General features: G+C 56.0%; 2 protein-coding genes across 10 annotated transcripts; one reads left to right on the forward strand and one right to left on the reverse strand.

Annotated features, from left to right (window-relative positions):
- The first annotated feature begins 4 nt into the window (after positions 1-4).
- HPS4 (HPS4 biogenesis of lysosomal organelles complex 3 subunit 2) lies at positions 5-18,740 on the forward strand. Of its 9 annotated transcripts, none has more exons than XM_054219033.1 (14): positions 5-171; positions 874-964; positions 1,071-1,637; positions 1,744-1,816; positions 2,640-2,747; positions 3,573-3,689; positions 3,818-3,912; positions 5,475-5,547; positions 6,273-6,354; positions 6,975-7,071; positions 7,565-8,489; positions 11,418-11,550; positions 12,479-12,587; positions 14,154-18,740. In XM_054219033.1, the coding sequence occupies exons 5-14, from the start codon at positions 2,745-2,747 to the stop codon at positions 14,323-14,325; spliced, it is 1,806 nt and encodes a 601-aa protein (XP_054075008.1). In that variant the 5' UTR covers positions 5-171; positions 874-964; positions 1,071-1,637; positions 1,744-1,816; positions 2,640-2,744; the 3' UTR covers positions 14,326-18,740. The 9 variants fall into 9 exon arrangements, 7 of the variants coding, with proteins under 7 accessions (XP_054075008.1, XP_054075004.1, XP_054075006.1 ...); XM_054219029.1 differs by lacking the exon at positions 1,744-1,816 and having other exon boundaries at positions 1,071-1,249; positions 1,494-1,637; XM_054219031.1 differs by lacking the exon at positions 1,744-1,816 and having other exon boundaries at positions 1,071-1,211; positions 1,494-1,637.
- ASPHD2 (aspartate beta-hydroxylase domain containing 2) lies at positions 18,739-27,420 on the reverse strand. The gene is made up of 4 exons (XM_054219058.1): positions 27,369-27,420; positions 23,203-24,320; positions 20,517-20,630; positions 18,739-19,418 (listed from the first exon to the last, which is right to left on the reverse strand). Exons 2-4 carry the CDS (start codon positions 24,086-24,088, stop codon positions 19,309-19,311), a joined length of 1,110 nt encoding a protein of 369 aa, XP_054075033.1. The 5' UTR covers positions 24,089-24,320; positions 27,369-27,420; the 3' UTR covers positions 18,739-19,308.
- Between the last annotated feature and the right edge of the window lie 361 nt (positions 27,421-27,781).

Raw genomic sequence — 27,781 nt, forward strand, 5'->3', positions numbered from 1 at the left:
GCGGGCCGCTGCCTACCCGGAAGCGGCGGCGGCGGGAAGCCGGAGCCGTTCGGTCTCGGTGCCGGCAGGGCCCTGCTGGAGGGACGGCTGGCCGGCCGGCCCCTCTCTCGGCCGTGGTAGCCTGGCGCCCATGGCCCGCCCCACCGCGCCGGAGCCCGGCTCGGCGCCATGGTGAGCCCCTTTCCCCCCACCCCACCCCGTGTCTCCTACCGGCGACCGCGGGGCTCTCCCGGTCCGTGCCCCCACCGCCGGGTTGTCGGTGTGGAGGAGAGGCCGGGGCCGCTCCTGCCCGGCCGGGGCCGCGGGCTGGGTGTGCGGGGCTATGGGCGATCACGCGTGGCCTGGGCAGTGCTTGTGACCAGCTATGAGAGGGAAGAGCTGTTATTAAACATGTGTATCTTTGAAATTATGAGGTAAATAATGTTACAGCATAGGCCATCTTCAGGAGGAAACCACCACTTAGCGCTCCCCTGGCCTGTCGTGTACAGTCAGCGAGTGAATTAAAAGCAGCAGGTCGTGGGAACGCTGTGGATTGCACACGGTTAATGCTTAATGATAATTGTTCTGTATGGATAAGGCGTACGTGGATATATGTAGATAGGGGAATATCTCAAGTCCGGATCTCCTTCCTCATGTCTTCACTGTAAAGTTATAGAATCTGTGTTAAACCCAGAAAAGTGGTTAAATTTAATATTATGGGACCCTTTTAAGTGCTTCTTTCATGTCTAAGCTCGGTGTGATTGTGTAAGAACCGTGTCTGTCTTCATCTGTAATAACCTTTTTGGAGCTCTGCCTGAAATAATAGAAAGGACAGGGAGAAGCGTAACAGTTTTCAAATATACAATCGTTTCTGCTAATGCTTTGCTTTTTTAGGTGGAATTACTTTTTCCTTTACGATGGTTCAAAGGTTAAGGAAGAAGGAGATCCTACAAGTGCCGGGATTTGCTATTTCTATCCATCTCAGGTAACGTCTGCTTTTATTCTGTGCCTGTGTTGTGGGTCAGTGCTGATAATTCTGGTTCAGGAATGGTCGGGCTTCCAAGTGGAGCTTTGGATTCATTCTTATCTAGTGTTCACAGAGGTTTTAAGAAAACTGACGCAGCTGGAACCAGAGTGGCGTGCTGCTCCACCGGGCTCGGTGCACAGAACTCCTCGCGCTTCTGAGGCTGGGCACGGTGGTGTTGGACTCTGCGCCCTCGCCGTGGGTTCTGGTCGGTAGAGTCATCCAGCAGAGTCCAGGACTGTTCTGGTGATGTGAATAAATACGCAGGAGACATGAAAGTGCCCCTAAATAAGCTCTAGGCCCTTGTGCTGCCTGAAAAAAAGCAGTCCGCTTTTTTCCCCTGGAGTCTGCCTGTGCTACTGCATTTGATTTAGAACTGAATTGAACTTATAATTAATTTTTATTTATACCTGAATACAGTAGTGATTTTTTTCCAAGCTCTTTCAAAAGGGGGAATAAAAAGAGTCTTTCTTCCTGCCTTCCTCGACAGACTCTCCCTGACCAGCAGGAACTGCTGTGCGGACAGATTGCCGGAGTGGTGCGTTGCATGACAGAGATTTCTGGAGTTCCTCCAAGTCTCATTCGCCTGAGGAAGCTCAAGTTTGCAGTTGTAGTGGATGGAGACTATCTGTGGGTGAGTTCAAGAGATCTGGAGGCAGTCACGGGGCGAAAACAGCGAGAGACTGAACTACTGTATCAAAGAGGGCTTTTTATTTTTTTTTTTATTGTTTTTTTTCCAGGGATGGGCTGCACACAGCTAGACCTGGGGAGAGCTAGGGTGGGAACTTGCAATGCACAGCTTTTCATTGCAAGGTAACTTAAGTTTTGTTTACCGCAGGCTACAGCCACGTGTCATGGCAGTCACTTCACTCTTCTGTGAAAAGCTTCACACACATCATTTTTGTGTCCAAACCCAGCATGTTTTCTTAAGATTTGCCTGGCAATGGCTGTAAAAAGTTGAGCTCTGCATCATTGTGTGTATCCGTGGGTTACTGGCAATGACTGGAAACAGGGTTCCTTGTGCTGCAGTTTATAAGAAGGACTCAGCCTCCCTACTTGATAGTCTGATTGATCTTTCCTTCTAACCCTCAGTATTCCCTGCTGCAGAGCTTTGTCAGTGTCAACAGACATTTAGTATATAAAGAGCAGCGTGCGGCAGAGTTGTGACAAAAATCCCCCAGACCATCCCCTGGAAACTGGGCTGAGACTGGTCAGGCGTGTTTCATTGACAGTGCAGTTCGGGCTCGCGGGGCTGTCTCTGAGGCAGAAGGTCTGATGCTTCTGTTTCTCTCAGCATCTCAAAACCTAAACGAATCATCATCATCAGAGTAAATGACAAGTTAATTTGAATATTTTTAAGTACTTAGTTTCAGGAAAATGTTCTTAGCTATTAGAGCACTGAGCTGGGTCATCTAATGTGGGAGGGAGTGTGTCTAAAACGCTGGAATTCTGTTATAATTTATTTATCCTGTTTGTGCCAGGGCTTTTCTCTGGGTATTTTTGAATTTCCTTTTCATCTGACTTGTGAATCTGGGGGATGTTTGCCTGACAAAGAACTGCTTGTACGCCTTTGATACTCTGCTGTGCCTGGGTTTTGTCAGTAAACATTCTTTCTTCATGGCTTTCTGTGTTAAAGGTTCTGGGCTGTGCTGTTGAGCTCCCTGATGTCAGCTGTAGGCGGTTTCTGGAGCAGCTGATCAGCCTCTTCACCTTCTACAATGGACCTGTGCACCGTGCGTACATGGTAATTAAAGATCAGCAGCTGTGAGGTTTCTGCCTAGGAGGAGATCCTAAACACTTTCCATATTGGCCGAGCTTTGCCCAGGCACATATGTGCTGGCATGTTCCCTTATGTTGTCTTCCTACTCGCAAGGGTCAGAGCAAGCGCGCATATCAAAGAATTGGGACCTGGAAAAGCGTACAGGCACATCCTCCTATTGCAGCCGAGGTAGTGTGAGCGTCTGCTAAAAGTTTCCTCGATGTTCAGTCTAAAGCGGTTTCCTGTCGATATCGTCTTCCTCCTTATCCTCACAAGATTCGTCACTGTGTGAGCCATCACAGGCAGGACGCAGGAACAAGTACAAAACCACGGATGAAACACAAAGAGTGAATTTAATCTCGCTACCTCACCAACCGGGGGATCTCTGAAGGCAGGCACCGTGGAGCTCGGTCCTTTGTAGAGAGAGTTACCCAACCTGCTGTTCTTGCCTGTATCTCGGGGATTCGAGCAGGCGTAGTTACCACTGTGCTTTGATCTTTTCCCACAGCAGGGCAGGAATCTCAAGCGTGTTTGATAAGGTGCCTCTGAGCCTATCACAGGCCTGTGTTTGCTAAACGCAGGTGTTCTACTTGTCGAGCACACACGACTAAACAACGATTAGTATGATACATGTGGGTTTTTGATACCTCAGCTGCTGGTCGCTTGAGTGTTTTTACAATCGTCCTCGCCAACCTTCCGTTATTTTCGCGCAGTGACTTATAGGTGCTGTCCCAGATTGATTGCATCTAACCATCCTGAACGCATTAAGGCCTGTGCAGTGACAGCCTTGTGGATTTTTGTTGTCCGCAGGCATTTTCTCGGGAGGAACTGAGCAGGCAATGGAACAGATACATTAAACATATCCAAAAAAACACCAGTGACCTCCACAAGATTTTCAATTCTCTCTGGAATCTGGACAAGACCAAGGTAAAAGGCTGTCCTCTGCAGTGTCTGCCTCTAGAGCTGCCTTAGTGCCAACGGGTTTGTGCTTATTTGCCGCTTTGAGCATTTTCCAGGATTCTCTTCCTTAACTTCTTGTGGTTTTCCCTGTTTAGGTGGATCCACTACTTTTACTGAAAGCAGCTCTCATCTTGCAAACTTGCCAGCGGTCTCCCCATGTCTTGGCAGGCTGCATTCTCTACAAAGGCTTGTAAGTAACCGGGTATTAGCCAAAGGGCTAACCTGCACGTTAAATCTGCCCCTTCCTGGGGCTGTGATCCCGGAGTGCATCCGGGGAGCAGAGCAAGGGCACTCGCTATGCACAAAGAGCTGCTGTTCGTTATTGGCAGGAATATGAATGCTTCAGGCAAGGTAATCCCTGTCTGCTGGTGTATTTCAGAGAGGATAAGCGGTTATTTGCGTTTATCAGTGGGAGAACTGGAAGCATGAAGAAATTCAAGGTTTGAGGTTAGTGTAATCTGCTGTCTTTGATATTCAGCAGGATGCGAAGACTGAACTTTTTAGGCTTTTTAGGTGGAAGTCACCGAGAAAAAGAGAGATGTGTGAATATTATTCTTTCTCCTTAGTGTTTTCTTTGCAGTCTTGCAAATACAGTGCACGTGTGTGTCTGTATATATGTATTTTTGACTGACTTGTTGGCCAGGACCACTGTCTATACTGGTAGAAAGCGCTCAGAAGAATGAGCCAGGGTTTCCCACAAGAAATGCTGACTTCTTTCAGCCGTTCATAGCTGAAGAAACTGCAGATGTGGCACTGAATGACATCAAGGAGACCCTCAAAGGTGGCCTTGAAAGACAGGAGGTGGCGGATTCTGAGAATTTCTTGGCAATAGCATTTAAGTGCCATTTTTCTTTGGCTTAAGCTGTTCCTGTAACACCTTTTATGAGGACTGGAAATATGCCACAATGTGTGCGTCTTTCCAGGTCTGACAGAGGCAGACCAGACATTTTTAAGGGAGTGATCTCATACTTGCAAGCAGGACACTGAGCGTGAGTCACTGCAGCACCTTGAAGCTGCAGCATGTTGCAGTGGAAGTGGACGTCTGACTTGAGAATGGGGTCTTGTCCTGCACCTGCCCATTTCTGATGTGTGTGTCTCATTGTATCACTGGTCTGTCTGGTAGAGATTTTGTTTCACCAAGTGTCACCAGAGTTTTCTGAACTCGGAATCTTACTACAACACTGCAAAGGGCTTTGTACTTGAGATAAACTTTTCCCTCTTTAGGGTCTTTTGGAGAATCTCCAGAACGGACAGACCAAGAACACCTTTGGAAGCCCTGTCCAAAGGGCCTGTCCTGCAGTACTTTGAGTGATAGTCTTTCTGAATCTTCTCCACTGCCCACAGTTCTTTGTGGGGTGGCAGGAAGCCTGTATGAATTGGTCTGTCTTAGGTCTTGACTCAGCGAAACCAGATTTGTTGGCCTAAAGTAAATGCCAGCAGGCATTTTTTCTAAGTCTAGAGTGGAACTGACCCAAAGTAAAGAAGAAAATGAGAGTCCTGATGGTCAGTCAGCTTGTGTTTCTCATCTGTGGCAATGTGTGAGCCCATGTCTGGAGGTGGCCCTTCAACACTTGCAGAGTCTCTAGCAGGACTGGGAGAGGTGGCTGCAGGGGAACCTTAGAGATTCCCCCAGAGATCACCCAGCTGTGACATGGGGCTCTGCCTGTCCCGATGCACTGAGCAATGGGAGTCTATGACCGAGCGTCAGGAAATGACACTCTGCTCACAGATGACTTTGTTTTGTCTTTTTAGGATTGTGAGCACCCAGCTGCCACCTCCTCTCACTGCCAAAGTTCTCCTCCAAGGTGATGAGTCTCCAGGCCAGGTATGTTGCTAAACACGTTCCCTGCATGCAGATACCCACTTATAAGGATGTGGTGTGGGAGCTCTTGTGACATAAATCTTAGATGTGCCATTACTGTGAAGGACAAATATCGATGCTGATGCTAAAAGCTTTTATTAGTTATTATTGAGCAAGGTTTCAAGACTTCTGCACTAGGAATTGTCTTTTTTTTTTTTCCCCGATCTTTAAGTTACTGAATTCGTCAGTTCTCATCTATGTGATGTTTTGATTAGCTTTTTGCCCAAGTTTAGGTATTTAGTGCTAAATGTACACACAGTGAATGTCTGAAAGTGATAAACAGATCAGTTTTCGTTTGCATTAAAACTTGTCAAAAATAATTATTTATGTGGTTCAAGATCTTCTACAACAAAAACCATCAAGATCCAGATATGAAGAAGGCCTGTGCTCTTACTGTGGTTGTGTGAACCAAGGTTTTGTGACCTAAGCAGGCGGTAATGACACATTGTGGTATTTGTCCTTGCTTTCAGGTGTATTTTGGTTCTTGGGAAGTCCTCTTGACTTTGAGGTCTGCCTAAGGAACAAACCACTGCCCAGCGTGGTAAACCAGTCACAGCGTTGGCTGAAGGGGCTGGTCTGGGGTCTGCTGTAGTCACAGGGAGGCAGAGGAAGCTGGGAGAGGTGTCCTTGTGGCACTGATGGCAAGTGTTGAGTCATGCCACAGAGCTGATTCTTGGCTTTTCTTTCAGAGTGAGCCTGGAGGTGAGGAGCAGCGGGAGCCTGGTGAGCATCCAGCTGCAGAGTACTGGTTGCCAAGTGCACAGCAGCAGTGTATGGACAACCCTCTGGGGTTGCATTCTCTGCAGTGAGGGCGGGAGCTGCTTCTCTGGGATTCACATCAAAGCTCTTACTGCATGCAGGAATATATCCCTGAGCGTGTTTGCTGCCACTAGTCAGCATGTGCCCGTGGGTGTTGTGTAATGAGAACTAGTTCCTTCCTTTGGCTAAGCAAAGGAGTTTGCTCTTTTGCGTTTAATTGTCAGTTCTGCCGATTCCCAACGTGCCTGCTTTAATTCCAGTTACCCATGTGCCTACTTGGCCACTGTCAGAGCCCTGAAAACAGATGGCTGATGCTTTCAGTCCAAACCTTCAGTCATCGTTTTTGAGCATCAGTTCTGCCAGGACGGTTAGGAAAAAAAAAAAAAAAAAAAACAAAAAAAAAAAAAAACAAACAAAAAAAAAACAACAAAAAAACACCTAAGGGAAAATTTAACTCTGTTGGGCATTAAGTATATGAGGAGGATTGGAGGATGCAGCCTAGTCAGATGTGGTCAGTTTGCGGTGCCCCAGGATGATAGCATGCATTCTCCTTCTGCAGAAGCCTTCAGGCTGATGCAGTCTGGCTTCTGGGGCATGTTAATTTAATCCTCAAACCCCTATTGCTCTTGCAGATTCTCCGTTGCCACAGGGTGTCCGTATCATCCCTGTATTCCTAACAGAAAATGAAGTCTCAGTGCTCCGAGACTTTCCAGTGGAGTGGATGACCAGGTAGGAAATCAACCTGAGGCATAGAGAGGCTCTTGCACCAAGGGAGCTAACGTGTAGCGCTGTGTCCTCGCTAGCCGTTGTTACTGTTTTCTCTGATCCTAACTCAAACTCTCATCTGGCTGTTAAAGCTACCTGAGGTCTTTCAGGCTGGACAGAATTTGTGGTGTCCATATCTCTATTGTGAAGCAGCCTGAAGCAGAACTGTTTCTCTAGACCAACTGCCATCTCCTGTCGTTTCTTGGCTTGCAGTGCTGCCTAAAGCCTTTTTGCTTTGTGAATAAGGGAGTGACGTTCCTGGGAGTCTGCAGTGTAAGAGGCCCATGCTTTTCACCTGTGTTAGACCTTATCCTGTCCTTTTCCAAGGTATATACTCTTTGCAGCAGAGAATAGATCAGCTATTGAATGCTACCAGGAGGTGGTAGTGTTATTAGGTATGTAATAACTCCCAACAGATCGTACTCAGTAATTTAATCAACTTATTATTTCCTGCTAGGTCATCCGTGTCCCCAGCAAGCCCTGGAGGAGAGAAGAATGCTCTCTGCTCCCAGGCAGTTTCAGAATCAACAGGAGCTCATGAAAACCAAGACCTGAGTAATATCTCTGTGCAGGAGTCCCCTGAGCAACCTTCAAGCACAGCTGCACCAGAAGATGCTGTGCAATCAGGCAGCCTTGGGAACACGGGGCCTTTGAAGGGCTTCCCCCAAATGGAAGCCAGAACAAAGAATTCTCCAACTGCAAAACTGAGCACACCAGACAGCAAAAGCTCAGAGCTCCGTAGAAAAGCATCCTTCCCATCAGAAAGAGACACGAAGCAGCTGCCAAGCCCTTCCACACTCCATACTGATGAATATGCTCAGACTGCAGGTCCATATCTGGAAGGCTTTTTCTTTCCAAACCCTTACACCCGGGAGCAGGAGAGTCAAAATGTGGGGAAATCCCTTGCGGACTCTGTTGAGCAGTGCAGCTTCCAAAGTTATTCTGCAGCCAGTGGCAATCCATCTGTTTGCTCTCCTGCCCAAGAGTTGAGCAGAAGGAAGTTGAGTGAACAAGAGCGAGGGACTCTGAGCCAAAATAGTGTCCCTGGAGAAAGCAGTGGTGCAGCTGGTGACAATGTGCGGGGTTTGGATTGTCCAGCCACAGCTGTACAATCAGAGCTCCAAAGCAGGAGGCAGCTGCCAGCTCTAGAGGTTCAGGAGAGTCTGTCCAGTGAGACAGCAGAGAACATGCAGAGTCCCAGGAGCGGGGAGAGTGGCCGGCTGCCTCAGCTGGCCAGTCTGGGAGCCCAGGCTGGTGTGGAGTCGGGCAAGCAGAGCAAACTGGTTAAAATGAGCTTGTACATTCACTGTATTAAGGGGCTTGTGCTCTCCCTGCTGGCTGAAGATCACCTCCGAGAGGACCAGAGCTCCATTGAAGATGTGGTAAGTGGGAAAGTTCTTCCACACCTGCAGGTACACTCACTGCTGCTTGTCTGGTGGTGGTGGCAGCGGGGACAGGGGTTACAACTGGAGTTGAGCGTTGGATCACACTTCCCCTCTCTTTCCTCACCTGCTCCGTGTTGCGCGAGGCAAAGCCATTTGTCTTAGGGTTCATCACCGCTACGTGGGAGGTTGTTCACAAACGTCAGGCAGCGAGCCTGAGAGGTGAGAGTGTTGTCTCGCAGGCGACTCCTGTTGTCTGTTGTTGTCTGTCAGTGCCATCGCCGGAGCAGAACGTGTAGGTGTGACCGTCAGACAGCCCCGCTGGCTGCCAAAGGCCTGTGCTGGATTTGGGATTTGTTGGGGAAACCCTGTCAGTTTTGTAGTGCTTTTTGGAAAGCAAGGTTTGTTCTCTGTTTAACCTCCGCTTTGCATGTCACAGCTTCTCACTCTGGAAGCACCAGAGAGACGTGTCTGGCAGCAAGTCCCCGACTCGTTTCCTTTCTAGGCGAAAATCTGTCTGAGTCCCCAGCCTGCTCTCCCCGGCGCTGCTCTCCAGGGGCCAGAGTGAAGGGTGCCATTTGGGTGCTGCAAATAGGTGCTGTACCAGAGCAATCCCAAATTACTCTGCTGTGGGATTTGCTTCGGTGCACAGGCTTCCTGCCAGGCAGCGTGGGTGCAGCTAATGGGGCTGCGGGGGAAGGACGTGCCGGCCCCCGGCGTCTCCCGGTGAAGCATTAGTCTGCAGAGCCTGCCTGGCCTCTGCTTCCCTACCAGGGAGCTGAGTCAAAGCTGCAGAGGCCTGTTTGATATGCCAGTTGCCATAGGAACAACCTAATTTCTGTAACCGTCAGACTGGAAGGTGCAGGGAAGCTCAGACTAATGCTGGCTCCCAGCATTAGCAGAGCCTGAAGGTTACCCCTTTTACTTCTGAGCTCTGGGACTCGGAGCCTGTGGCTGTGGCCACCCCCCGTAAGCAGGGGGATGCCGCCTCTGTGCAGGACGTGAGGGTTGGCATGCCCAGGAAGGGATTGCTGCAAGATCAGCAGAGGCCGGGAGGTGCAGCCTTGGCCTTCTGCAGCGGACATGGCTCTGTCCCCTTTCTGCTCGTTTGAAACAGGCAGCTGCACAACAGCTCCCGCTCTACCGCGACTTTTCCGGTTGCAGGGAGAGAGGGGGATGCAGGCAGGTAGGAACTGATGCTTTTGAGAGCTGAAGGTTGTCCTCTTTGCACAGGTACCCTCAGCTAGTGTGTGAAATGCCTCGTTGGGGGATTTAGCTCTGCTAATGACACGTTGCACGTCCTCCCCCCATCAAATGCCTGGGCAAGGCCAGCAGTGGGCCCAGCCTGGCTCAATTTGTCATTCAGTTCATTACGTCTCAAAAGCAACTGCCTGACACTGGTGCACCACACTTCAGTTGATTTTCCGTTATGTATTGGTCCAGGGTTGACAAAGCCCTTTTCCATCGGGTTCTTCTCTTCCCAAACATGCTGCTTCCATCTCATATATTCTTGCTTTGGATCTCATCTTGGCAAAACTGTGCTTTCACACAGCTTGGATTTTGACTGTGCTTGGGTTCTTCTGACTGCTCCCTTCCTCTGGGTGCAGGTGTTTGTTATCTCTTGGAAGAGATGCACTGCATGTCTCGTCATCCCAGGAGGAGGAGTATTGTTCAAGGAGGTAGAGCTGGGCTCTGCTGCTGGCATCATGGTGGATTTGAGGCGTAACCTCAGCTTGTCTGTTCCTTTGTTTATCTGTAGATTAAAAATGATCCTCAGCTCTCAGGGATGTCAAAGCTTAGCTATAATTAATGTTTGTCGAATGCTTTGAGGCCCCTGAATGACACCAAAGAAGGGTAAAGTATGCTACTTGTGCAGACAAGAACAGCAGGCAGTACCGATCATCCCTCTTGGAGGGCGGTTTCCAATACAGGCTTTCCCTGCAGAGCAGGAGGCTTTGGAGGCTTTCAGGCTCGCTTCCCGCCTGGCTTTAGGTCTTACGCTTTCATTTCACCGCACAGAAAAGAAAATCTGTTCCGTGACCAGCAGGGTCGAGGGTAGGCTGGGCGCTGCCGTCCTGCTGAATGGAGGCTTGATCCTCTCCGTGGTGGAGGAAAGCACGGGGGCAGGCTGGAGGATTACGGAGTTAATCTTCCCAGCACTGCCAGAGGGCCCCTCAGCCCTGTCTGAGCCCTTCCTGCTGCTGAGGAGCCTCAGCACAGCCAGGGCAGCTGGGCTACTGAAAGTCCAGTAGGGAAAATAGCTTGGCTTTCATGTTAGTGTGTTGTGCGAATCCATTGCTCCAGGCCAGGCCTGTCATTACCCCACAGGTGAGGCTGTTTTCTTGGTTTTCCTTTTTTTTTTTTTTTCCTTCTGATGACAGCCCAGTGCCTGCAGTCTGCAACTGGCCAGAAGCTCAGCGCGGAGGCTGGGTGCCCACTAGAAGACTTGCTCGTGTGTTGAGAGGGTGTTGCAGGAAACACTGCAGGCAATTAAATCCAGCCCAAGTGTGTAAAGCCGCATCCTGTGTCGTGCTGGCTGTCTGGTGTAATAAAGGCTGGTAAGCAAAGAAATATTCCTTGCTGCAGCTGAAAGTCATGGCCAAGATGTGAAAATGAGCCCTGGAGAGGAATTTTTGATGGTAAATTAATGGAGTCTTGCATTTTCCTGTAATTAATAGCATCAGGTGGTTTAATGGCTTATTTTCAGGTTAAAGTGCCCCTTTTCTGAGATCCCGTCTCACTGACTTGTAAGCTGTGAGACTCGTCTGCTTTCCTCTGTGCCCAAGTTTCCCAGCCGCTCCTGGGTGGGAGCCTGGGGTCCAGTCCCTTTGTCACCAACGTCAGTCACCCAAGCTCCCCCTGGTACCTCCCTGGAAGTCTAGGTGAAGCAGGGCTTCTCCTCTAACCCTTTTTTTTCCCTGTCTGCAGTACCACAGCAGTCTGGCTTCTCTAAACGGCCTCGAGGTTCATCTGAGGGAAACTCTGCCCAAAGACTCCTCATCCTCAGCCAAGATAACCTACAGTTTCACTCACTATGATTGCGTTCAGAACGTGCTCATGGGTAAGCCTCCACCTTCTGGAACTGCAGCCGCTTAAGAGGAGGGAATAAGGAAGAGAATAGGGTTTATGGTAACCTTTTCTCATGCTTCAGACAACTTCTCAGAAACATTGCTTGCTGTAACTCTTATAAAATAGCCTGGATATAAGACCCTGTTGAGGAAGCTTTGTCTTTTGTAAGTTTATAATCTACTGAAGGCTTGTTGATCGCTTTGTTTGGATGCGAGCCAGAGGCCGCTGGGAGATGGAGCGGCTGCCACTGGCGCTTTGCTCAGAAAGGTGTTGCTTGGGGTTCTGCTAAGGGCTAGGTCTGAGGATCTGAGGACAGGACTCGACATCCTCTTCAGACCTGCCCTTCCTCCCTCCCCCTAACTTCATTCATCCCTGGTGTGATGCCTTTTGTCCCGCCGTACACCAGAGTGTTTGTCAGTCATTTCTGGCCACAAGAAGCCAAAACTGGGAACAGGTAGTAGCCAGCAGTTTGGAGGCTGCTGCTCTGGATTTACGGGTAGACCAGTGACATGCAGAAAGCCCCGTGTACCTATTGCTCCAGTTCATTCTACTCTTTCCTGTTTTCTGGCAGCCTCACAGGCAGCGTCCCACCTCTCTCCAGCTTAGAAGAAGTGCTTTAGGGAAAGAGAGAACCCCAGTGATTCCAGGTGACCCAGATCTCAGGCCTTCTTGTCACCCCTCTGATGTGTGTACACGCAGGGAAGGGTACGCCAGGGTTGTTTGTGCGTGGCTGAACACGCTGCAAGCCGCTGCCTAATTTCATTGAGGTCACACTGGGGCTTAGGGTGTCACCCAGTCTCGGTTCTGTAGATATCCAGGGTCTGTGGGAGAGGTCCACAGCTTTTCCCTGTTCAGTAACTGGGGGCATGCTCCTCTACAGAGAGGGCTTTTAACCCACACCCATTACTCCTATTCCGCAGCCAACCTGCCCCATACACCAGGGCCTCTGGATCGGCACTTCCTGAGAGCCGCTACGCTGATCCACTCCGACTTCAACCAGCTTCCGACTGCTTCAGAAATGATAATTAGGTAAGGTGTGCTTGTAACTCCCTCCTCTTCCAGGCACAAGAGTGCTGTGTGGCACACAGAATAGGCAGAAGAGAGGAACCCCTTTTCTAAGGCTTGCTGAATTTGGTGGTCGCTGTAATCACACCGGTGTCTCTTGCCAAAGGTCAGTCATGTCACCTCATTGCCTGAAGTTTGCTCTTTAGACGTGGGCTACTTAATATTCTGGGTGTTGAGAGGCCAGAGTGGCACCAAGGCAAGTGAGCTGAAGGCGCAGCTGAGTTGTGCCACGGGTTTGGATTAAGATACAGTGCTACGATATTGCCAGTTCCTGGCACCATAAGGTTCTAAGACGCAGTTTTAAATATAGCTGTTCCTAATAAATTTGTGTCTCGGCTGGGAGCCAAAGGCGCCCAGAATTGGCAACCTAGATTTTGTTTTCTTGCACGGCTTCTTGGGTTGGAAACACGCTGTAATGTGCGTGGCAAACTCAGTTGTAATGCGCCAAGCAAAGACAGTCTTATCACAGCCAGAGCCCTTCCGCACAGCCGCGGCTCAAGCTGATCCCGTGCTACAGCACTCCCCCCGTTCCTGTAGCAGATCTCGGGGAGGATGGTTACGTTGTGAGGGCGCAGAGATTCTGCTTGCCTGGCTGCGCTTGTTTGTCCAAAACATGATGAAATAAAGATGCTTCTGGGAATTACACTGTTTCACTCCTCTGACACAGCTTGCCAAGGAAACGTGAATCATACACTTCGGTGCTGGAGAATTCCTTGTTTAGCATTAGTCTGACTGGCTCCTTAAATCCTATACCGGCTAAGCTGTCATATTCTGTGTTGCCCCCAAAAAAGCAACTCCATGTGTGAATCAGACTGAGTAACAAGATGACTAAAACTGCTTTCTTTTATGGAGAGTTGTCACAGAAGGGTGTCAGCAAACATATCAGTTGCTGCTTTCCTCCGTCAAGGAGGAATGCAGAATCCTTTGCTTTGCTCCCTGGCAGCCCTCTTGCAGGTAAATACTGAGTGGTGGGTTTTAGTCAACGACTTGAGCTTTCGTGGTTACAGCATCTGACTATTGTCTGAGCTTTGTCTCGCGTGTGACTAAACAACCACGTATGGTTCCTGCTGCAAGGGTGCTGTGCTGGGATTTCTTACGGACAGCAGCAGTGAGATAGGTTCCTCCAGGAACAAGGGGATATTAAACACCAGGAGTGTTCAACTACCGGCTCTTGATGTACTGGGCTGGTCTGCCAGCGAGGGAAATACTCAGAGGATGGCCACGTGCATGGGTGCTAATGCTGCTGAGTAGGTCCCAGGGGATGAGGCATATGGTGCTTTCTCTTTTAGGATGTCGGGACCCTTGAGAAGGAGGGTCAGGTTGCTGGTGGCCTTCTGGCAATACATTGCAGGGTTTTGGTGCCCGTTTTAGCTCTCTGCTCCATTGCTCTGTTGAGAGAGACCTAAAAGTCCCTCTGTTGAGCTGGGAATCCAGTGCCACAAGCATCTCAATGCCCAGCCTGGTGAGTTGAAGGGGAACTTGCACAAATCCGTAAATACTAACTGCTGCCTTCTCTCCTGCCCTGCTTAGGAATGCCTCCACGGCTGTGTACGCCTGCCGGAATCCCGTCCAAGAAACCTACTTCCAGCAGCTGGGTGCTCCACACCGCAACTCGGGCGTTCCCAACCCTCACGACAGCGCATTCAGCTTGCCGAGCAAGGCCAAGCAAAAGCTGCTGAAGCATGGAGTGAACCTGCTTTGAACTGATGCGCTGAGGCAAGGCGTCTCAGCCCGTTCATCTCCAATAAGTGAAATCTCAAAGCCACTCATTCCGTAGGAGGTACGAGGCTCTGTCCGAAGTCCACGGAGTCTCCAGCCTGCCTTGCCCTGGGGACGGGGCACTCTTACTGCCCTGTTCCTGCACCACATCTTGTGCCGGGTATTGTTGATGTTAGCACTTACCAAAGACTGAAGATAGAAAATAGCTGTGTTGGGGTGCTTGGTTTACCTTGACGCTAGGACTGTTCGTGGTGCTCTGCTGCCACAGGCAGAGACTCCTGAAGTGCCTTGACCTAAAGTAAAACCTTTTCTTGCTCTAAGCTACACAGAGACCAGGCTGCAGGGCAGTACTGCATTCAGAGATGTCAGTCAGACACGGCGTCTGCCTGGAGTTCTGTGCCTACCCTTGCCCTGTTCAGACTTGGGCTTTATTTATACCTCTTAATCTATAGAAATAATCCCCTGCCATGATGTAATGCCTTGCCTTGATTAACAAAGCCTGCATGTTCTCAGACTAACTGGAATAGAACAAGTGCTGCAAAACTCATAATCCTCCTACAGGCCTGATCCGGAGGTTCTTATACTGTAGCTGAATCTGGGAGATCCTTGTCCCTTCATGCGTGCCTGATCGGTGATCGTGCAGCACAGCGCTGCCTTCCCCGCTGCCCGCCATCGCAGCTGTAACCCGCCGCTCTCTCACAGGGTCCCTGGTGATGGTGGTGGTATGAATGCACTACACCTGCCCGCTCCTTGGCCTTCTCTTCCTCCTCTCCCTCCTGGTGGAGGACCTTGTTTCACCTCCTTGCTCTCGCTGCTCAATTTGGCTATGCTATGTTGACAGAAAAGGCAAGTGGGAGTCCCTGAGGCTAATGGGACCAAAGAGGCTCTCTAGCTCCTCGGCAGCTCTTCTCTTTCTGCTCAGACAGATGGTGTGTCCCCTCTCCACGCAGGCTGGGGGGGTTGTTGGTGATGGCTGCTTAGACCTGAGTGACGGATACCCGCGTCTGACTGCGCTGTATGTTTCAGAGCCTGCTGCTGTTACGTACGCACCCATCACTGTGAAAATAAAAGAGTCTCCAAGGCTCCTCCAAGCACTATGTGTCAGCGACCAGAGTCAGGCTTACTGCGTGGTCATCTTGTTCGTGATTCCTGGTGTGAGAGTTTGGGGCTGGGTGGCCTGTTACCCTGAGTTAGCTCCATGCCGAGGGCGAGTTCCTGCGCTGGGGTTGAACAGGCAGTGCCTGTTGCTTCTATCACTCCTGCAAAGCGGCTACTTCTCAGGGTCTGTGAAGATGGCTAAAGGTAGATGTATTACTCGCTTCACCGTGAAATGGTGAGCAGGCTTGTGTTGGTGTTAGCAGGGCACCCTCAGGAGCTGGACACGGTAAAGCCACCATTGTCACAGCTTCTTGTTCCACTCTGACAGTAGACGGTTCCCAAGGTAGCTCTGCCATTGCAGGGCTCCTCCACAGACCTCAGCTGGGAAACTCGGTGGAGTCCAGAGGAGGAGCCAGCTGCTCGCTCAGGGGATGGCTGGCCATGGGTTGCCATCTGGCTTCCAGCTGTGACAGCTGAGGAGGTGTTGCAGCAGCGGGAGAGCTCTGTGATGCTGCTCCTTCCTCCCGCCATCCTCCTCGTGGGGACTACGGGAGTGGAACTGAAGTGCTACCAGTTGCCTGTCGGCTCACGGCAGCGTAGAAGTGAAACCTCATTGGAAAGCCTGAGCTACAGCCATCCAGGAGACCTGCCTCGGTGATACCCGTGCTGAAGGGGGCACAGGGTAAGGCACGGCTTCCCTCAGTTATGGACAAGCCGCTTCGGTTCTGGAGCGCAGCACAGAGAGGCACATGTGGGTGAGGGATGAGGTGGTGGGAGTAGCGGGAGGAAAGACGGTTGTGGGCTCCAGCCCTCTTGCGATCCTCTGGGCTCCTCTGATGTACTGAGCCGAGAGGCTCCCTCTGTCAGATGCTGCTTTGTCTCCTCTCCGCACACTCAGCAGCCCTCATCCCGCTTCCCTCTGCGATGCTCGGGAGGCAAGGAAGCCTCGGACTGCCAGAAGGAGCAGCCAGACAGCAGGCAGGGCTGCGAGGCAGCTCCAGACCACTCTGCTCCCCCGAGGGAGAGCCTGCCGTCTCCTAGCTGGGTGTTTTGGGAAGTGGTTTTCTGCTCTATCAGGAAACACGAAGAAGTTGAAGGAAAAGCCTGAGAGGGACAGGAGGGGGTTTTGGCACAGCAGCAAAGCACAAAATAGATGCTTTTGCCTGCTGTCATCAGGAATCTTCCGCTACAATCTGCTGTGCCGTCTGTCGGCGGTGGAACAGCTGGGGCGGCTTCATTCCCTTTCGCTTCTTGAACTGCATCTGGCCACCAGGACCTATTTCTGTCCTTCGATCGTTAAGAGGAAAGTTGTCTTGGGGTAGTGCAAGCGAAGAGCTCCAGGCTCTTGACTTAATGGTTGCATGGGAGAGAGGATGTTTAAGAATTGGCCATTTCAAGTATATCGGGATGAGGAGCAGCTGCTGCCCTGGCTCTGTCCTGTGAGCGTGGGAGAGTGCTGCTAACGACGGCCAGGGGCCTCGTGTGGAGCGATTCCTGCCTTGCCAAACTGGCCCTGTGTTGGGGGTGAAGTCTGGCACTGGTTTTTGTGGTATTTGGGCAGGAATTGAGTGGCAGCCCAGCACACACACCCCCCCCCGGCCCCAGAGCTGCTCCCGACGGAGCTGCCTTGGCTGCGGCAGAGCAGGCAGCTGGAAGCGTTTTCTGCAGTGGTTCCTTTGAAGGCTCCCTGGCGGGCTGGTGGCCCTGCTGTGGAGCCCGGCAAGCATGGCCAGTGTGAGGGAGGGCTGGTGGCCCTGCTGGGGAGCCCGGCGAGCATGGCTAGCCGGGGGGGCGGGCTGGTGGCCCTGCTGCAGAGCCCCCTGAGCATGGCCAGCAGGGGGGTAGGCTGGTGGCCCTGTTGCGGAGCCCCGTGAGCGTGGCCAGTTGGGGGGCAGGCTGGTGGCCCTGCTGCGGAGCCTGGCGAGCATGGCCAGCGGGGGCGGCAGGTGGGGACGCGTCTCTTGCTGACCGGTGACAGTCGGTGACCTGCGGGCTCTGCAGTGCCCGGACCGAAGGGGTATGGCAGATGCAAGGAGATCCAAAGCAGATATTCCCTGTGCTCCCTGGCAGCGCGGGCTGCGGGTGGAATAGGGACTAGGGAGGCTGTAACTGGTCAGGACACAAGCGCTGAGTATTTTAAAGCAATGCCCTTGCTCACCGTATCCCTTGCAAACCCAGGCCAGGCCCATCCCCTTCCTCCCGTCCCGCAGCTGCTTTTCCAGCAGGTTTCCCCCCACCTGGGGGGAAGCAGCACCCAACCCCTCGGTGTTTTCCCTGACCCTGGAGCGGTTACACCAGCAGGCAGAGCCCGTTCTGTTTTCAGCACAACTGTTTATTGATAATCTTTGCTTATCCACTGTATGAATGTTACCAAACTGTAAGACGGTTACCAAGCCAGCCTGCATCCTCAGGCTCTGCTTCCAGGTAGTCAATGCGTGTAGAAATCATGCACTTCGGATATTCTGTAACAAGACAGGTGTAAAAAATATCTCGGATGTATTTGAAATCTCTGCCTTATCTTGCAATCTCATCATTGAAAAACCTGTAGAGAAATCGGAGGGGAGCGGGGGCTGCGTTCCCTCCCAGGAGGTGAGCGGTCCCCGGAGCCGTGCCGAGGCCACCGAGCCTGGCGCAGCCGCTTCCCAACCGGAGGCGCAAGGACAGGGGTGAGCATCGGTGAGCATCCACGACATGCCGTGCTTCACGTTTAGCATGTTCTAAACTGTACGGTAGCTCTGTACCCCCAAAAAAAACCCCAAACACACCCTGGATGCTGGGCGACTTCAGGAAAAGCGTGTTGGTTGCCAGGTGGGCAGGACTCACGGGGGGGTGGAGGGCTTGTTCCTCGGGCTGCAGAATTAAACACCCCCTGCCTTTGGAAACCTTTCCTTTGCTGTCACGAATGCATGAGCTGCCTCTGTACGCTCGCCCTAGCCCCAGGAAAGGAGATGGAGCAGCAGAAGGAAGCGTGACCTCCGTTCTTCCCTGGCCTTTGGCTACGGGCAAACAAAAGCCCCGCGCTGCCTTCCCGAGCAGTGTCCCTGCCCCTGCGGGGGCTTCCCAGCTTGAGCTGTGAAAACCGAAGGTTGGAGATAAAGCAAGAAGGGGCTTTAGGCAACTGATAATGGCCTTCGTCACATTAAAGAGCAGGGCTCGATGCGTGCTGTCCCCTCGACAGGGCATATGTCGGGGCGCTTTGGGGCTGGGGGCACCGTGGCTGCCAGGGCAGCCGGGGACCCGGTGTCGGCTCTTCTCCCTGGCTGCGCGGCAGAGAGGTTTCTCAAGGCAAGGAGGGACCCTGCTGGCATGCGAGGGAGGAAGCGGGAGCCCCTGGGCTCGTGGTGCGAGAGCTCTCTGCGGGCAGAGCGCTGCCCCGGCCTGAACAGCCCCTGGATCCATCCGTCTGTCCGTCCATCCAGGGACTGCAACGGGGCTGGGCGCAGGCTGAGCACGGCTGTTTGGCTGGTTTGCTGTTTTGGTTGTGTGTGTGTGTGCATGTTGTTGTTCTGATGACCATGAGAAGTTTTACATTATTACATTCAAACAAACACCCCTGTTTTTTTTGTTACTCTACTTCTGAACACCGCAAAAACACAGTAGCAACATAACACGTAGGAGAGTGGTGCTGCAGCTAACCACGGAGGGAAGGCGATGCGCTGTCATGTTGGAAAAATAATCCCTGAAGCCAACGATGGAAGGAAGGAGATGAGCGTTGATACACGTCGCAGTTTCCATTTACAAGAGCCCCCGGGAGGGAGGACCCGAGGCCGTGCGCGTCCACGTGCGGTGCTGGACCCGCGGCAGAGCCGAGCCGGCACGGCCGCCTGCCCGCCGGCTGCCCTCGAACCCACGACACCGGGCAGCGCCGTCATCGTCCCGGGGCGAAGATAAAGTCGAGGGCTTGGCGCTCGGCAGCAGCCACGTTGGGGTGCCACAGGTCCACCATGAAGACCACGCGGGGACCCTCCTCCGGGGGACCTGGGTGGGATGCGAGCACGGGGTGAGGCTGGGCTCCCCCAGGAGAGGCCGGTGCTCGCCCCGGCACACGGGTGATGGGCTCCACGCCGGGAGGCTGCTGCCAGCGCCCAGCACGGAGGCGTCTGCCCAGTGCAACCCCAGGAAACACCTAAACTGCTGCTAACCGGGAGCCCAGTGCCTCCAGCAGCCAGCGTGGGGCAGGGTCCCCCCTGCCAGGGCTCCGGGGTTGCTTTGAACAATCAGACCCGAAAGTTTCCCGTGGCAGGGCAGCGGCACGACGCCGAGCTCCCCCTCCTGCAGCTGTGTCTCGGAGCCGTGCAGGGAGCTGCTGCTGCCGCATTCCAGCCTTCCCGGCCCCGCGGCTGCGCTTCCCGACGCCACAGCAGGGTTGATGTGGGAGCAACAGCTTTTGTTCTCCCACTCTCTTCGCACGCTCCCCTGCATAAAACAGCTCCGCTTGATGCTTTTATGCCATCAGCGGCTAACGCCGGTTAACCTGGGAGAGCTGAAGCGTAACAGCCTCCGTCAGTGACGGAGAGGGGCAACAAAACAGGCCGGCGTGAAGCTTTTCTCCGTGCACGGGAGACAAAGGTGCCGCTGGCATGTCAGCGCAGAGCTGCTGCCTTGCGACAGGGCCACTGCAGCCGGCAGCGCTGCCGCGAGCAAGGGCGAGAGGATGAGGATGCCGACAGCATCGGAGCCCATGCCGCCCTGCAAAGCTCTGGGGGACGAGGGAAGAAGTTCTGTGCCAGCTGCCATGGCGGGGAGAGGACCACCGGGCCCCGTGCAGGGCCACAAACAAGTCAGGATGGGCTAAAAGCGAGTCAGGGTGGGAGTGGGTCCTGGGGCAGGCTGAGGAGGGGCTGCAGGGGCTCTGCTGGGGAAGGGGTGCCGGGATGCTCCGCCACCCCGAAGCAGCAAGGAGCGTCTGTGATGGGCAATCCCCACCATGCCAGGAACGGGGCTGCTGCCCTCCCCGGTGCAAGCCAAGGGCAGCAGCGGTGTAACCCCCACGGGACGCGGGTGCCTCCAGCCCTGCAGACAGGAGGAGGGACTGGGCGCTGCCTGCCCGCTCCTCCTCGGCCCCCCGGCACTTACCTTCGTGGAACGCCGTGTGCAGGAAGGAGTCGTCGAAGAGCAGGCAGCGACCCTCAGCCCAGCACTGGGGTTCGCCCCCCACCACCAGCTCGCAGTTGCTGGGCGTCTTCAGACCTGCGGGCGCAAAGAGAGAGGACGCGGGAGGGTGAGATGCTGCGCTCCCGGGCACAAGGGAACAGCCCTGAAATGCCACCGGCGACCTCCACGCTACTGTCAAGGGCTTGCTTCCCTCCAAGGAGCAGCAGCAGCAGACGCTGCGCTGAACTCGGCGCGTGGCAGAGTCCTGGGTTCAAACCACACGCGAAGCTGGCACTGCATTTGCAAGCTGAACCTGATGCAGCTCAGCCCCTGCCCCGCTCCCCCCTGCCCTCTCCTCCCCAGCTGCTGCAGGGCACCCCCCGCAGTCACTCGCTGTACCCCAACGGGCTCAGCGTCACGGGCACCCTCCTTTGCACCTGGAACGGCCAACAAGTCCCCAGAGCCCACAGTTTCCCCGATACCCTTTCCAGCTTCAAGACCAAAGGCAGAGCCTGCCCCCTCCTCCTTCTTAATTCTGCTGCAATTACCCTGCCCGCTGCAGGGCTGGGGCGGGAGGAAACGCTGCACAGGGGCTCGAGAAACGGGCTCAACTCCTGGCTCTGCCACAACGTCCCCGCTTGACCTTGTCCCTCAGTCCCCCACCTGAGCTGCTGCCGATCCGTCCCCCACCAGGCAGCTGCAAGGACAGAAACCCAGGGGAGGGTCACAAAATGCTCGTAAGGGAAGATGTTCTGTGAAGGCCGTATGAAGGTCAATCTTAGAAATAAAACGTATCTTTTCCCAAAACACGAGCGCAAGTCAGGCCCCTTTGACAAGGGTTGATCCCGTCACCCCCTGCACCAGGAACGTCACCCCCCGCAGTGCTGGGGACCGCTGGAGCTGGCGCAGAGCCGACCTGCCCCGAGGATGCAGCCGTGGCGGAGAAAGGGGTCAGGGCTCACGTGGCTTGCGAACGGTAACGATGCAGCAAATGAGCAGGAACGGATCTTACAGCGATGCCAAAAACCAAGCGAGCGCAGCAGGGACTCCCGGCTGCCCGGGAGAGCTGGGACCGCAGAAAGCCGCTCCGCTTTTCCAACGGCTGTGTCAAAGCCTACAAAACCCGAAGCCATTTCCCTGCACAACGGCCTCAGCTGGAGACGCTCCAGCTGGGAAGGGGGAGCTGAGCAGCCGGGGGAGGCGGGGAGGAGGCGGCCAGCAGCACCCAGCCTTTCCATGGCACCCCTGGGGACACTGCCCTGTCCCTTGCGGGGGGCAGAGCCGGTGCCTGTGCTTGGCCCTGTGCGTTCAGCAGAGCAGTAGTGGGGTTGGGGTAAATCCTAGAGAGCGACTTGGATTATGCTGACGGCTCTCCTGGCTTTTCAAACCAGCCTGAAAGGGCTGGTTGTCTCTTAAACACATCCGTGCCCTGGGCACGGTGAGAGCCGAGTCCCCAGCGCCACCGGGGGGGATGTCGGTGAGTGCAGGAGCAGCCCATCGGCGTGCCCCGTGCTGTGTCCTGGCTGGAGAGCCAGCAGCTGCAGAGCAGATGGAGCTGGAAAACGCGGAAGGACAAGGGAATGACCCACATGGCTCATTTCCCCAGGGCGTGCGGGCTCCAGCTGGAGGGCTGGCCCCAGCTCCACGCTGCCGGGGCAGGGTGCGTTCATCTGAGCCAGCCTGGACTTTGCCACACTGGCCCCCTCCCGGGAGCCGCTCTCAGCCCCCTGCAAGGAGAAGGCATCTCCCCAGCCAGCGGAGAGAGCCGGTGGCCGGGCGGTGGGCTGCCTCCCCGCACCAGCAAGGGCAGGTCCCGGCTTCCCCAGCGGCTTCCCAGGCCTGGAGAACTCCTCGGATCAGCTCTGAAGACTGATTCCCATTCTAAATAAATGGCCAGTCACCGCCTGAGTGTGTTTACCCAAGAGGAGTTGGCTGAACAAGCGCGCTCCGTGTTTGCCAGCAGGGCCCGTGCGGTGCCTCCCCCGGCACGATCTGCGCCGCTTCCAGCGCGGCAGCGTCCCGACCATCTGTGCCGCCTGGGCTCTCCCCATCCTGGGCACCCGCGGGGCCGGGAGCACCGTGCCGTCAGCCCAACGCTTACCCCGCCAGAGGGGATACCCCTGGGACCCCCCCCCCACACACTCCTGATTTGCACCAAAGCGGCATCTTTGCTTGCATCTGCCTGTACCATGCCTGAAATCCCAGGAGGGAGGGAGCTGCCGGAGGGGCGGCGCTGGGAGACAGCTTGGTCCCTGGAGCAGCATCCCAGGTTGCCCCGCATCCTGCGATGCGAGGGGGGGCTGCCTGTAGAGTGGGGGGGTGTTGGGAGACCCCTGCACAACATCAGCCCCGTATCTCTCACCCGCCTCCAGGACAGTGGGAAGAGGAGGCGAAACTCTCCTGCTGCTGAGCTGGGGACCTGGGGGAGGTCGGGCACCCATCGGGGACCGAGCGCTGGCCTCTCCCGGGAAGGCTGCTGCTTCCAAAGCCCCAAAACCTCCCTCACGCCATGAGCTGGCTCCAATTAGCAGCAATTAGCAGCTGAACTCGGAGAGCACGGGGTGCAAGAGGCCTTTTCTGGGCTCCCGCGCCCAGGCGTGGCTGCAGCCCTCTGTCCGCCCGTGGTGGGGACGCCCCGCCGGCATGAACCACCCCCCCGGGCGCTTACCTAGATGGCAGCGGATGCGGATGTTGGTGGGTCCGTAGTGCTCGGCGATGACGGTGCCCGGGCTGAGCACGGAGATGCATGCATTCCCAAAGACATTGTTGCCAATGCAGGTGCGAAGGCTGCCGAGCAAGCGGTACGTCCGTGGGCATCTCCTGCAGTTCCTGGGCACGCACATGCCCTGGTTCACCAGGTAGAAGGTGAACCACTCCCCGCTGGGCGTGCTGTTCATTTTCCATCCTTGCGGGAGGCTGCAGTTTGAGAAAGCTTTGTAGAGGGTCTCAAACTCGCACAGGATGGTCTGGAAGTTGCGTTCCAGCAACTCCACGTCGTGCTTTTGAGCGTCCCGGGAGAAATAGGGCATGGTCGGCAAGTCCGGCAAGAAGAAGACTTCTGGCTTCTGGATGGACGGCCGGCTGTTGAGGTAGCGGCCCTGCTCGCGGATGCCCTTGTGGATCCTGCCCATGCCGGACCAGGAGTAGCGCTTGGCGTACTCCTGCAGGTTGTGGTAGAGTTTCTGGTTGAGCCCGTCGTGGTGCGTGCAGCGCACGCACTCGGGCGAGTGGCAGTAGACGTACCCATTCTGCACGCCGTTGGCCTCGGCGCTCTGCATCAGGGCGTTGACGGTGGCGTAGGCGCGGGGCTGCTCCCGCCCCACGTGGTAGCAGTACCACACGAAGAGGACCAGGAGGCAGGCGACGGCAGCCAGGGCGGTGGCGTCGCAGTCCCGGAAAGACTGGATGCCAGTGGCGATGAAATCCCGGAGGCCGTCCAGGGACCAGCTCCAATCCATCAGCCACTCCAAAGACATGGTGGTGCAGCGGGTGGCGGGTCCGCGCAGGGGGGCCCGGCGGTCAGTCCTCGTGGTCCTCAGGGGCACCCACACCATGCAGCTGGGCCAGGGCGCGAGGGGAAGGGGCTGCCATGGGGAAGTGGAGCTGTGGCTCTCCCCTGCGCGCCCGGGGGCTCTGCATTGGCAGCGGCTGACGGCAGCTCCCGGGGAGGCGGGCGGCCAGGCTGCCCGGGGGTCCCGGCGCTGTGGGTCAGCAGCGATGTGCCTGGAGGGTCTCCGCTGGCGCTCCTGGGCTGATCATCCTGAAAGGCAGCGCTGGAGGAAGGCTCTGGGGAAAGAAACACGGAGGTGTTAGGGAGGCAGTTTCCCCTGGGGGTCCCTGCCGGGTCTCAGGGCACAGGGTGCAGCCAAAGCCACGTCCCGGGGCTGCGTGGGGCTCTGACTCCTCATGACGGGGTGATGGATAAAGAGCCCTCCCCTCTGCCCAGGAGCCCAACATCACCCCATGCTGAGAAACCCCCCCATCCTTCCAAACAGCATGTTCCACAAATATCCAAATGGAAGGTGAGGGGGGAGAGACAGGCCCCTCGGCTCCCTCTGCCCCAGGGCGAGCGTCCCCCTCCTGCTCTCCCCTCCATTTCTCTCCTCCATCGCTGCCTTATCATGTCTGAAATCCGGCTGATAAGGCAGCAGGGCAAGGCTGGGAACAGACACTTAACAGCCCTATCTTGCAGCACATCAGTTTATCCCCTCCACCTAAATGCTCTGAAATGACTCTCCCTCCAGACACTGAGCCCGCCGGTGGCTCTGCTCTCCAGGGACACAGGACCCCAGCGCTCGGCCAGGGCACAGCGGCGATGGTGGCAGATGGCTTCTTTGATTTCACCAACCAGAGGCTACCGGCTTGCAGGTCACAGGAGCCGAACGGCTCCCAGCACCATCACAGCTCTTGGGAAAGCAGCTGGGGGAAGAGAAGATGCTCCAACTCCTCATAACCACGAGCGATGTTTTCTTGCCCCAAAATCCATCCCCGGGCACCTCCGAGCAGCAGGCAGCGGGGGCAGATGGGCAGGTAAGGCAACGGGTGAGAAATGGAGGGGAAGCACAAACCGGGTTGGAAGGCATGCTGAGAGCTATCCTGGCCTCCGGCACACTGCCAGCGCCAAAGGAGAGCCTTGGAATTACTGATGTGCAGCGTTTAAAACTGCTGGTGAGGAGTGTCCGCAGGTCAGGTCTCCACACCAAGCAGGTGCTCAGGCTGGGCACATGCGGAGGGTCACAGCCCACCCCGAAGCACCAAAAGTGGGGTGAAGGATGCGCCCAGACTGCACCTCCCAGACGTGCCAAGGTCTGGCCAGCCCCGGGCAGGGCAGGGGGATGCAGGCCGGCAGGAGTTGCAGAGCCAACAGCTCTCCGTCTGGGAGGAGATCCCAGGAACAAGGATGATCCAGGTAAGGGGGAGGGAGACGCCGTGGGAGCTCCTCTGTAAGAGCATTGACTTGAAGGAGTAGGATGGGTTTATTAGCCAGGGAAGCCATCCAAACCCTTCCCAGCCCTCCCTGCCAAGGTCCTGCAGCCTGTTAATGAATGTGCATTTCCCTATTGATCACAATGGTGATGCGCTTCAGCTGGTGGAGCTTTGGCTGGGACCTGACCCTGCAGCTGTGGACCTCGTGCAGGGCTGGGGACACAGGCTTTGGGGAGGGACATCCTCACAGCTGACCTCCCTCCTCCCTACTTCCTCGTAGCACGTTGCACGTGTGCCCCGTCCCGGGATCCGCAATCCACGTGGCACGTCGCAGCCTCCTGGGAATTTTAAGATAACTTTGCTCTATCCCCACCGGCTGGCATCCCTCCAGACACACTGACTTCTCCAGGCCTCGGTACGCAGGGCACGGCCGTGAAGCTGGTCCCAGGGGTATTCCCCGAGGCTGGCACAATGTCCCTGTGGAGCCGGAGCGTGGCCGGGAAGGCAGGCAGAGCCCTGGCATGATCTGTATTCAGGGTGGCTCTCGCCCTGGCAGGCGAGCCGGGAGCTGCCTCAGCGCAGCAGCCAGGCTCGTCCAGAAGCCAACTGACAAAGCGAGTGTGCGGGGGGGCAGAGCTGGGGGTCTGACAGCCGTGGGGTCCCCAAGCCGGAGTCAGTCACACCCCTGCAAGGGTGGCACAGCACAAACACTGCCCTGCTGCTGCCCCGGAGCTGCTGTCAACACCTCAAAGGGGGAAAATCAGTGGGACACCAAAGCCCCCGTGCCCACGTGCAGCCTGCCTGGCCCCAGAGCCGCGCAGCCAGGGAGCCTCTGGGCTACTGAGCCCTGGACTGCACAGGGATGCTTCAGGAAGAGCCTCCTGCAGGGATGCAACCCAGTAACTGCCTCCTGCACCCCTGATGCAAACCTGCCCAAACCCACCTTCCGCAGGGGTTGTGCCAGCGGTGGCAAGCAGGGCCCCAAACGCCGGCACCGCTCCCAGCGGACGCTGTATGGCCGGGACTGGTCGTTGCCGTCACCCTTCCAGCCTGTCTGCGCGCAGCGCGGCGTCCCCGTGCCGAGATGGGTAGTTGCATAAAGCACCCCTGGCCCGAGATCCAAGAAAAGACCCGTCAGCTAATAATAAACAGCGGCGCCAGTCCAGAAGAGTGGAAATCAATTCCACATCACACTGAAGTTGTGCAGGACGTGGAGGCGAGCACCGTGCCAGGCAGCAGCGCCGTTACATAATGAAGGCAGAGAGGCTTCGATGCAGCAGAAAGTTGCATCTTCGGCAGCTCCGTGGGGGCCCCGGCATCTCCCGGAGGAGGCAGGTTTCGCTCAGCCCCGCCGGGATCCCCAGGCCATGGGCCCCGCGGTGATGAGGACGCGTGGCGGGGCTGTCCTCGGCTCGGCACCAGCAGCGTCGCCTTTGGGAGCGGTGTGGGGAGCCTGCTCGGGATGCAGGAGCGTTGGGGTGAGGGCAGGGTGCCGGCTGCTACTACGGAGCTGGAGCACGGCCAGGCAGCCGCGGGCGCCGGCTTGGCCCTTTCCTCCGGCGTGCCACCCCCGCGGTGTCACCCGGCTCACTGGTCTCACCCAGTGTGATCGTGTCACCCGGCGTGGCGGCGTCAGCTGGTGTCACTGGTGTGGCTGCCTGCATCACCCGGTGTGTGGCGAGCGCTGGCGTCACGTCACCCAACCTGGCGGTGGCACCTGCCGCCGCGGTGTCACCCGGCCGCGGCCGTGTCGCCCGCCCGACGCCGAGCCCCGCTGCTCCGGCCGGGCGGAGCCGGGCTGCGCTCCCCGCCGGGGGCACCGCTCCCCGCCCCGCAACCCCCCCGCGGCCTCGCCCTTTCCCTCCCCCTCTCCCCCCGCGGTGCGGTGCGGTGCGGTGCGGTACCGACCTGCTGCCCGGGCCGTGCGGGGCCGCCGCTCCGCTCCTCTCCGCTCCTCTCCGTTCGCCGCCGCCGCCGCCGCCGCGGACCACAACTCCCAGCAGCCCGGGCAGGAGGGGCCCGCACCGCCCCCGCCGGGACCGCGCCGGGGGCCGGCAGCTTGCGGGCCCCGGGCGAGGCACCGCCCGCTCGCCCGCCCCCGCCCATCGCCGCGGCCTCGGGGCGGCGCGCCGCGCCCCCTCACCGCGCAGCCGGGCGGGGTTGCGGCACCCCGGGGTTGGGGGTCGGCTGGGAGAGGTGGGGGGGTGCTGGTCCCTAGGGGAACATCCATCCCGGCTGCGGGCACCCCGGGACGGAGTGGGGCGGGGAACACGGTCCCCCGGGGCACAGGCGTCTGGGGCTGCAGCAGCGGGGATGCAGGA

The sequence above is a fragment of the Rissa tridactyla genome, chromosome 13 (genome assembly GCF_028500815.1).
Source record: "Rissa tridactyla isolate bRisTri1 chromosome 13, bRisTri1.patW.cur.20221130, whole genome shotgun sequence".
Taxonomy (NCBI): domain Eukaryota; kingdom Metazoa; phylum Chordata; class Aves; order Charadriiformes; family Laridae; genus Rissa; species Rissa tridactyla.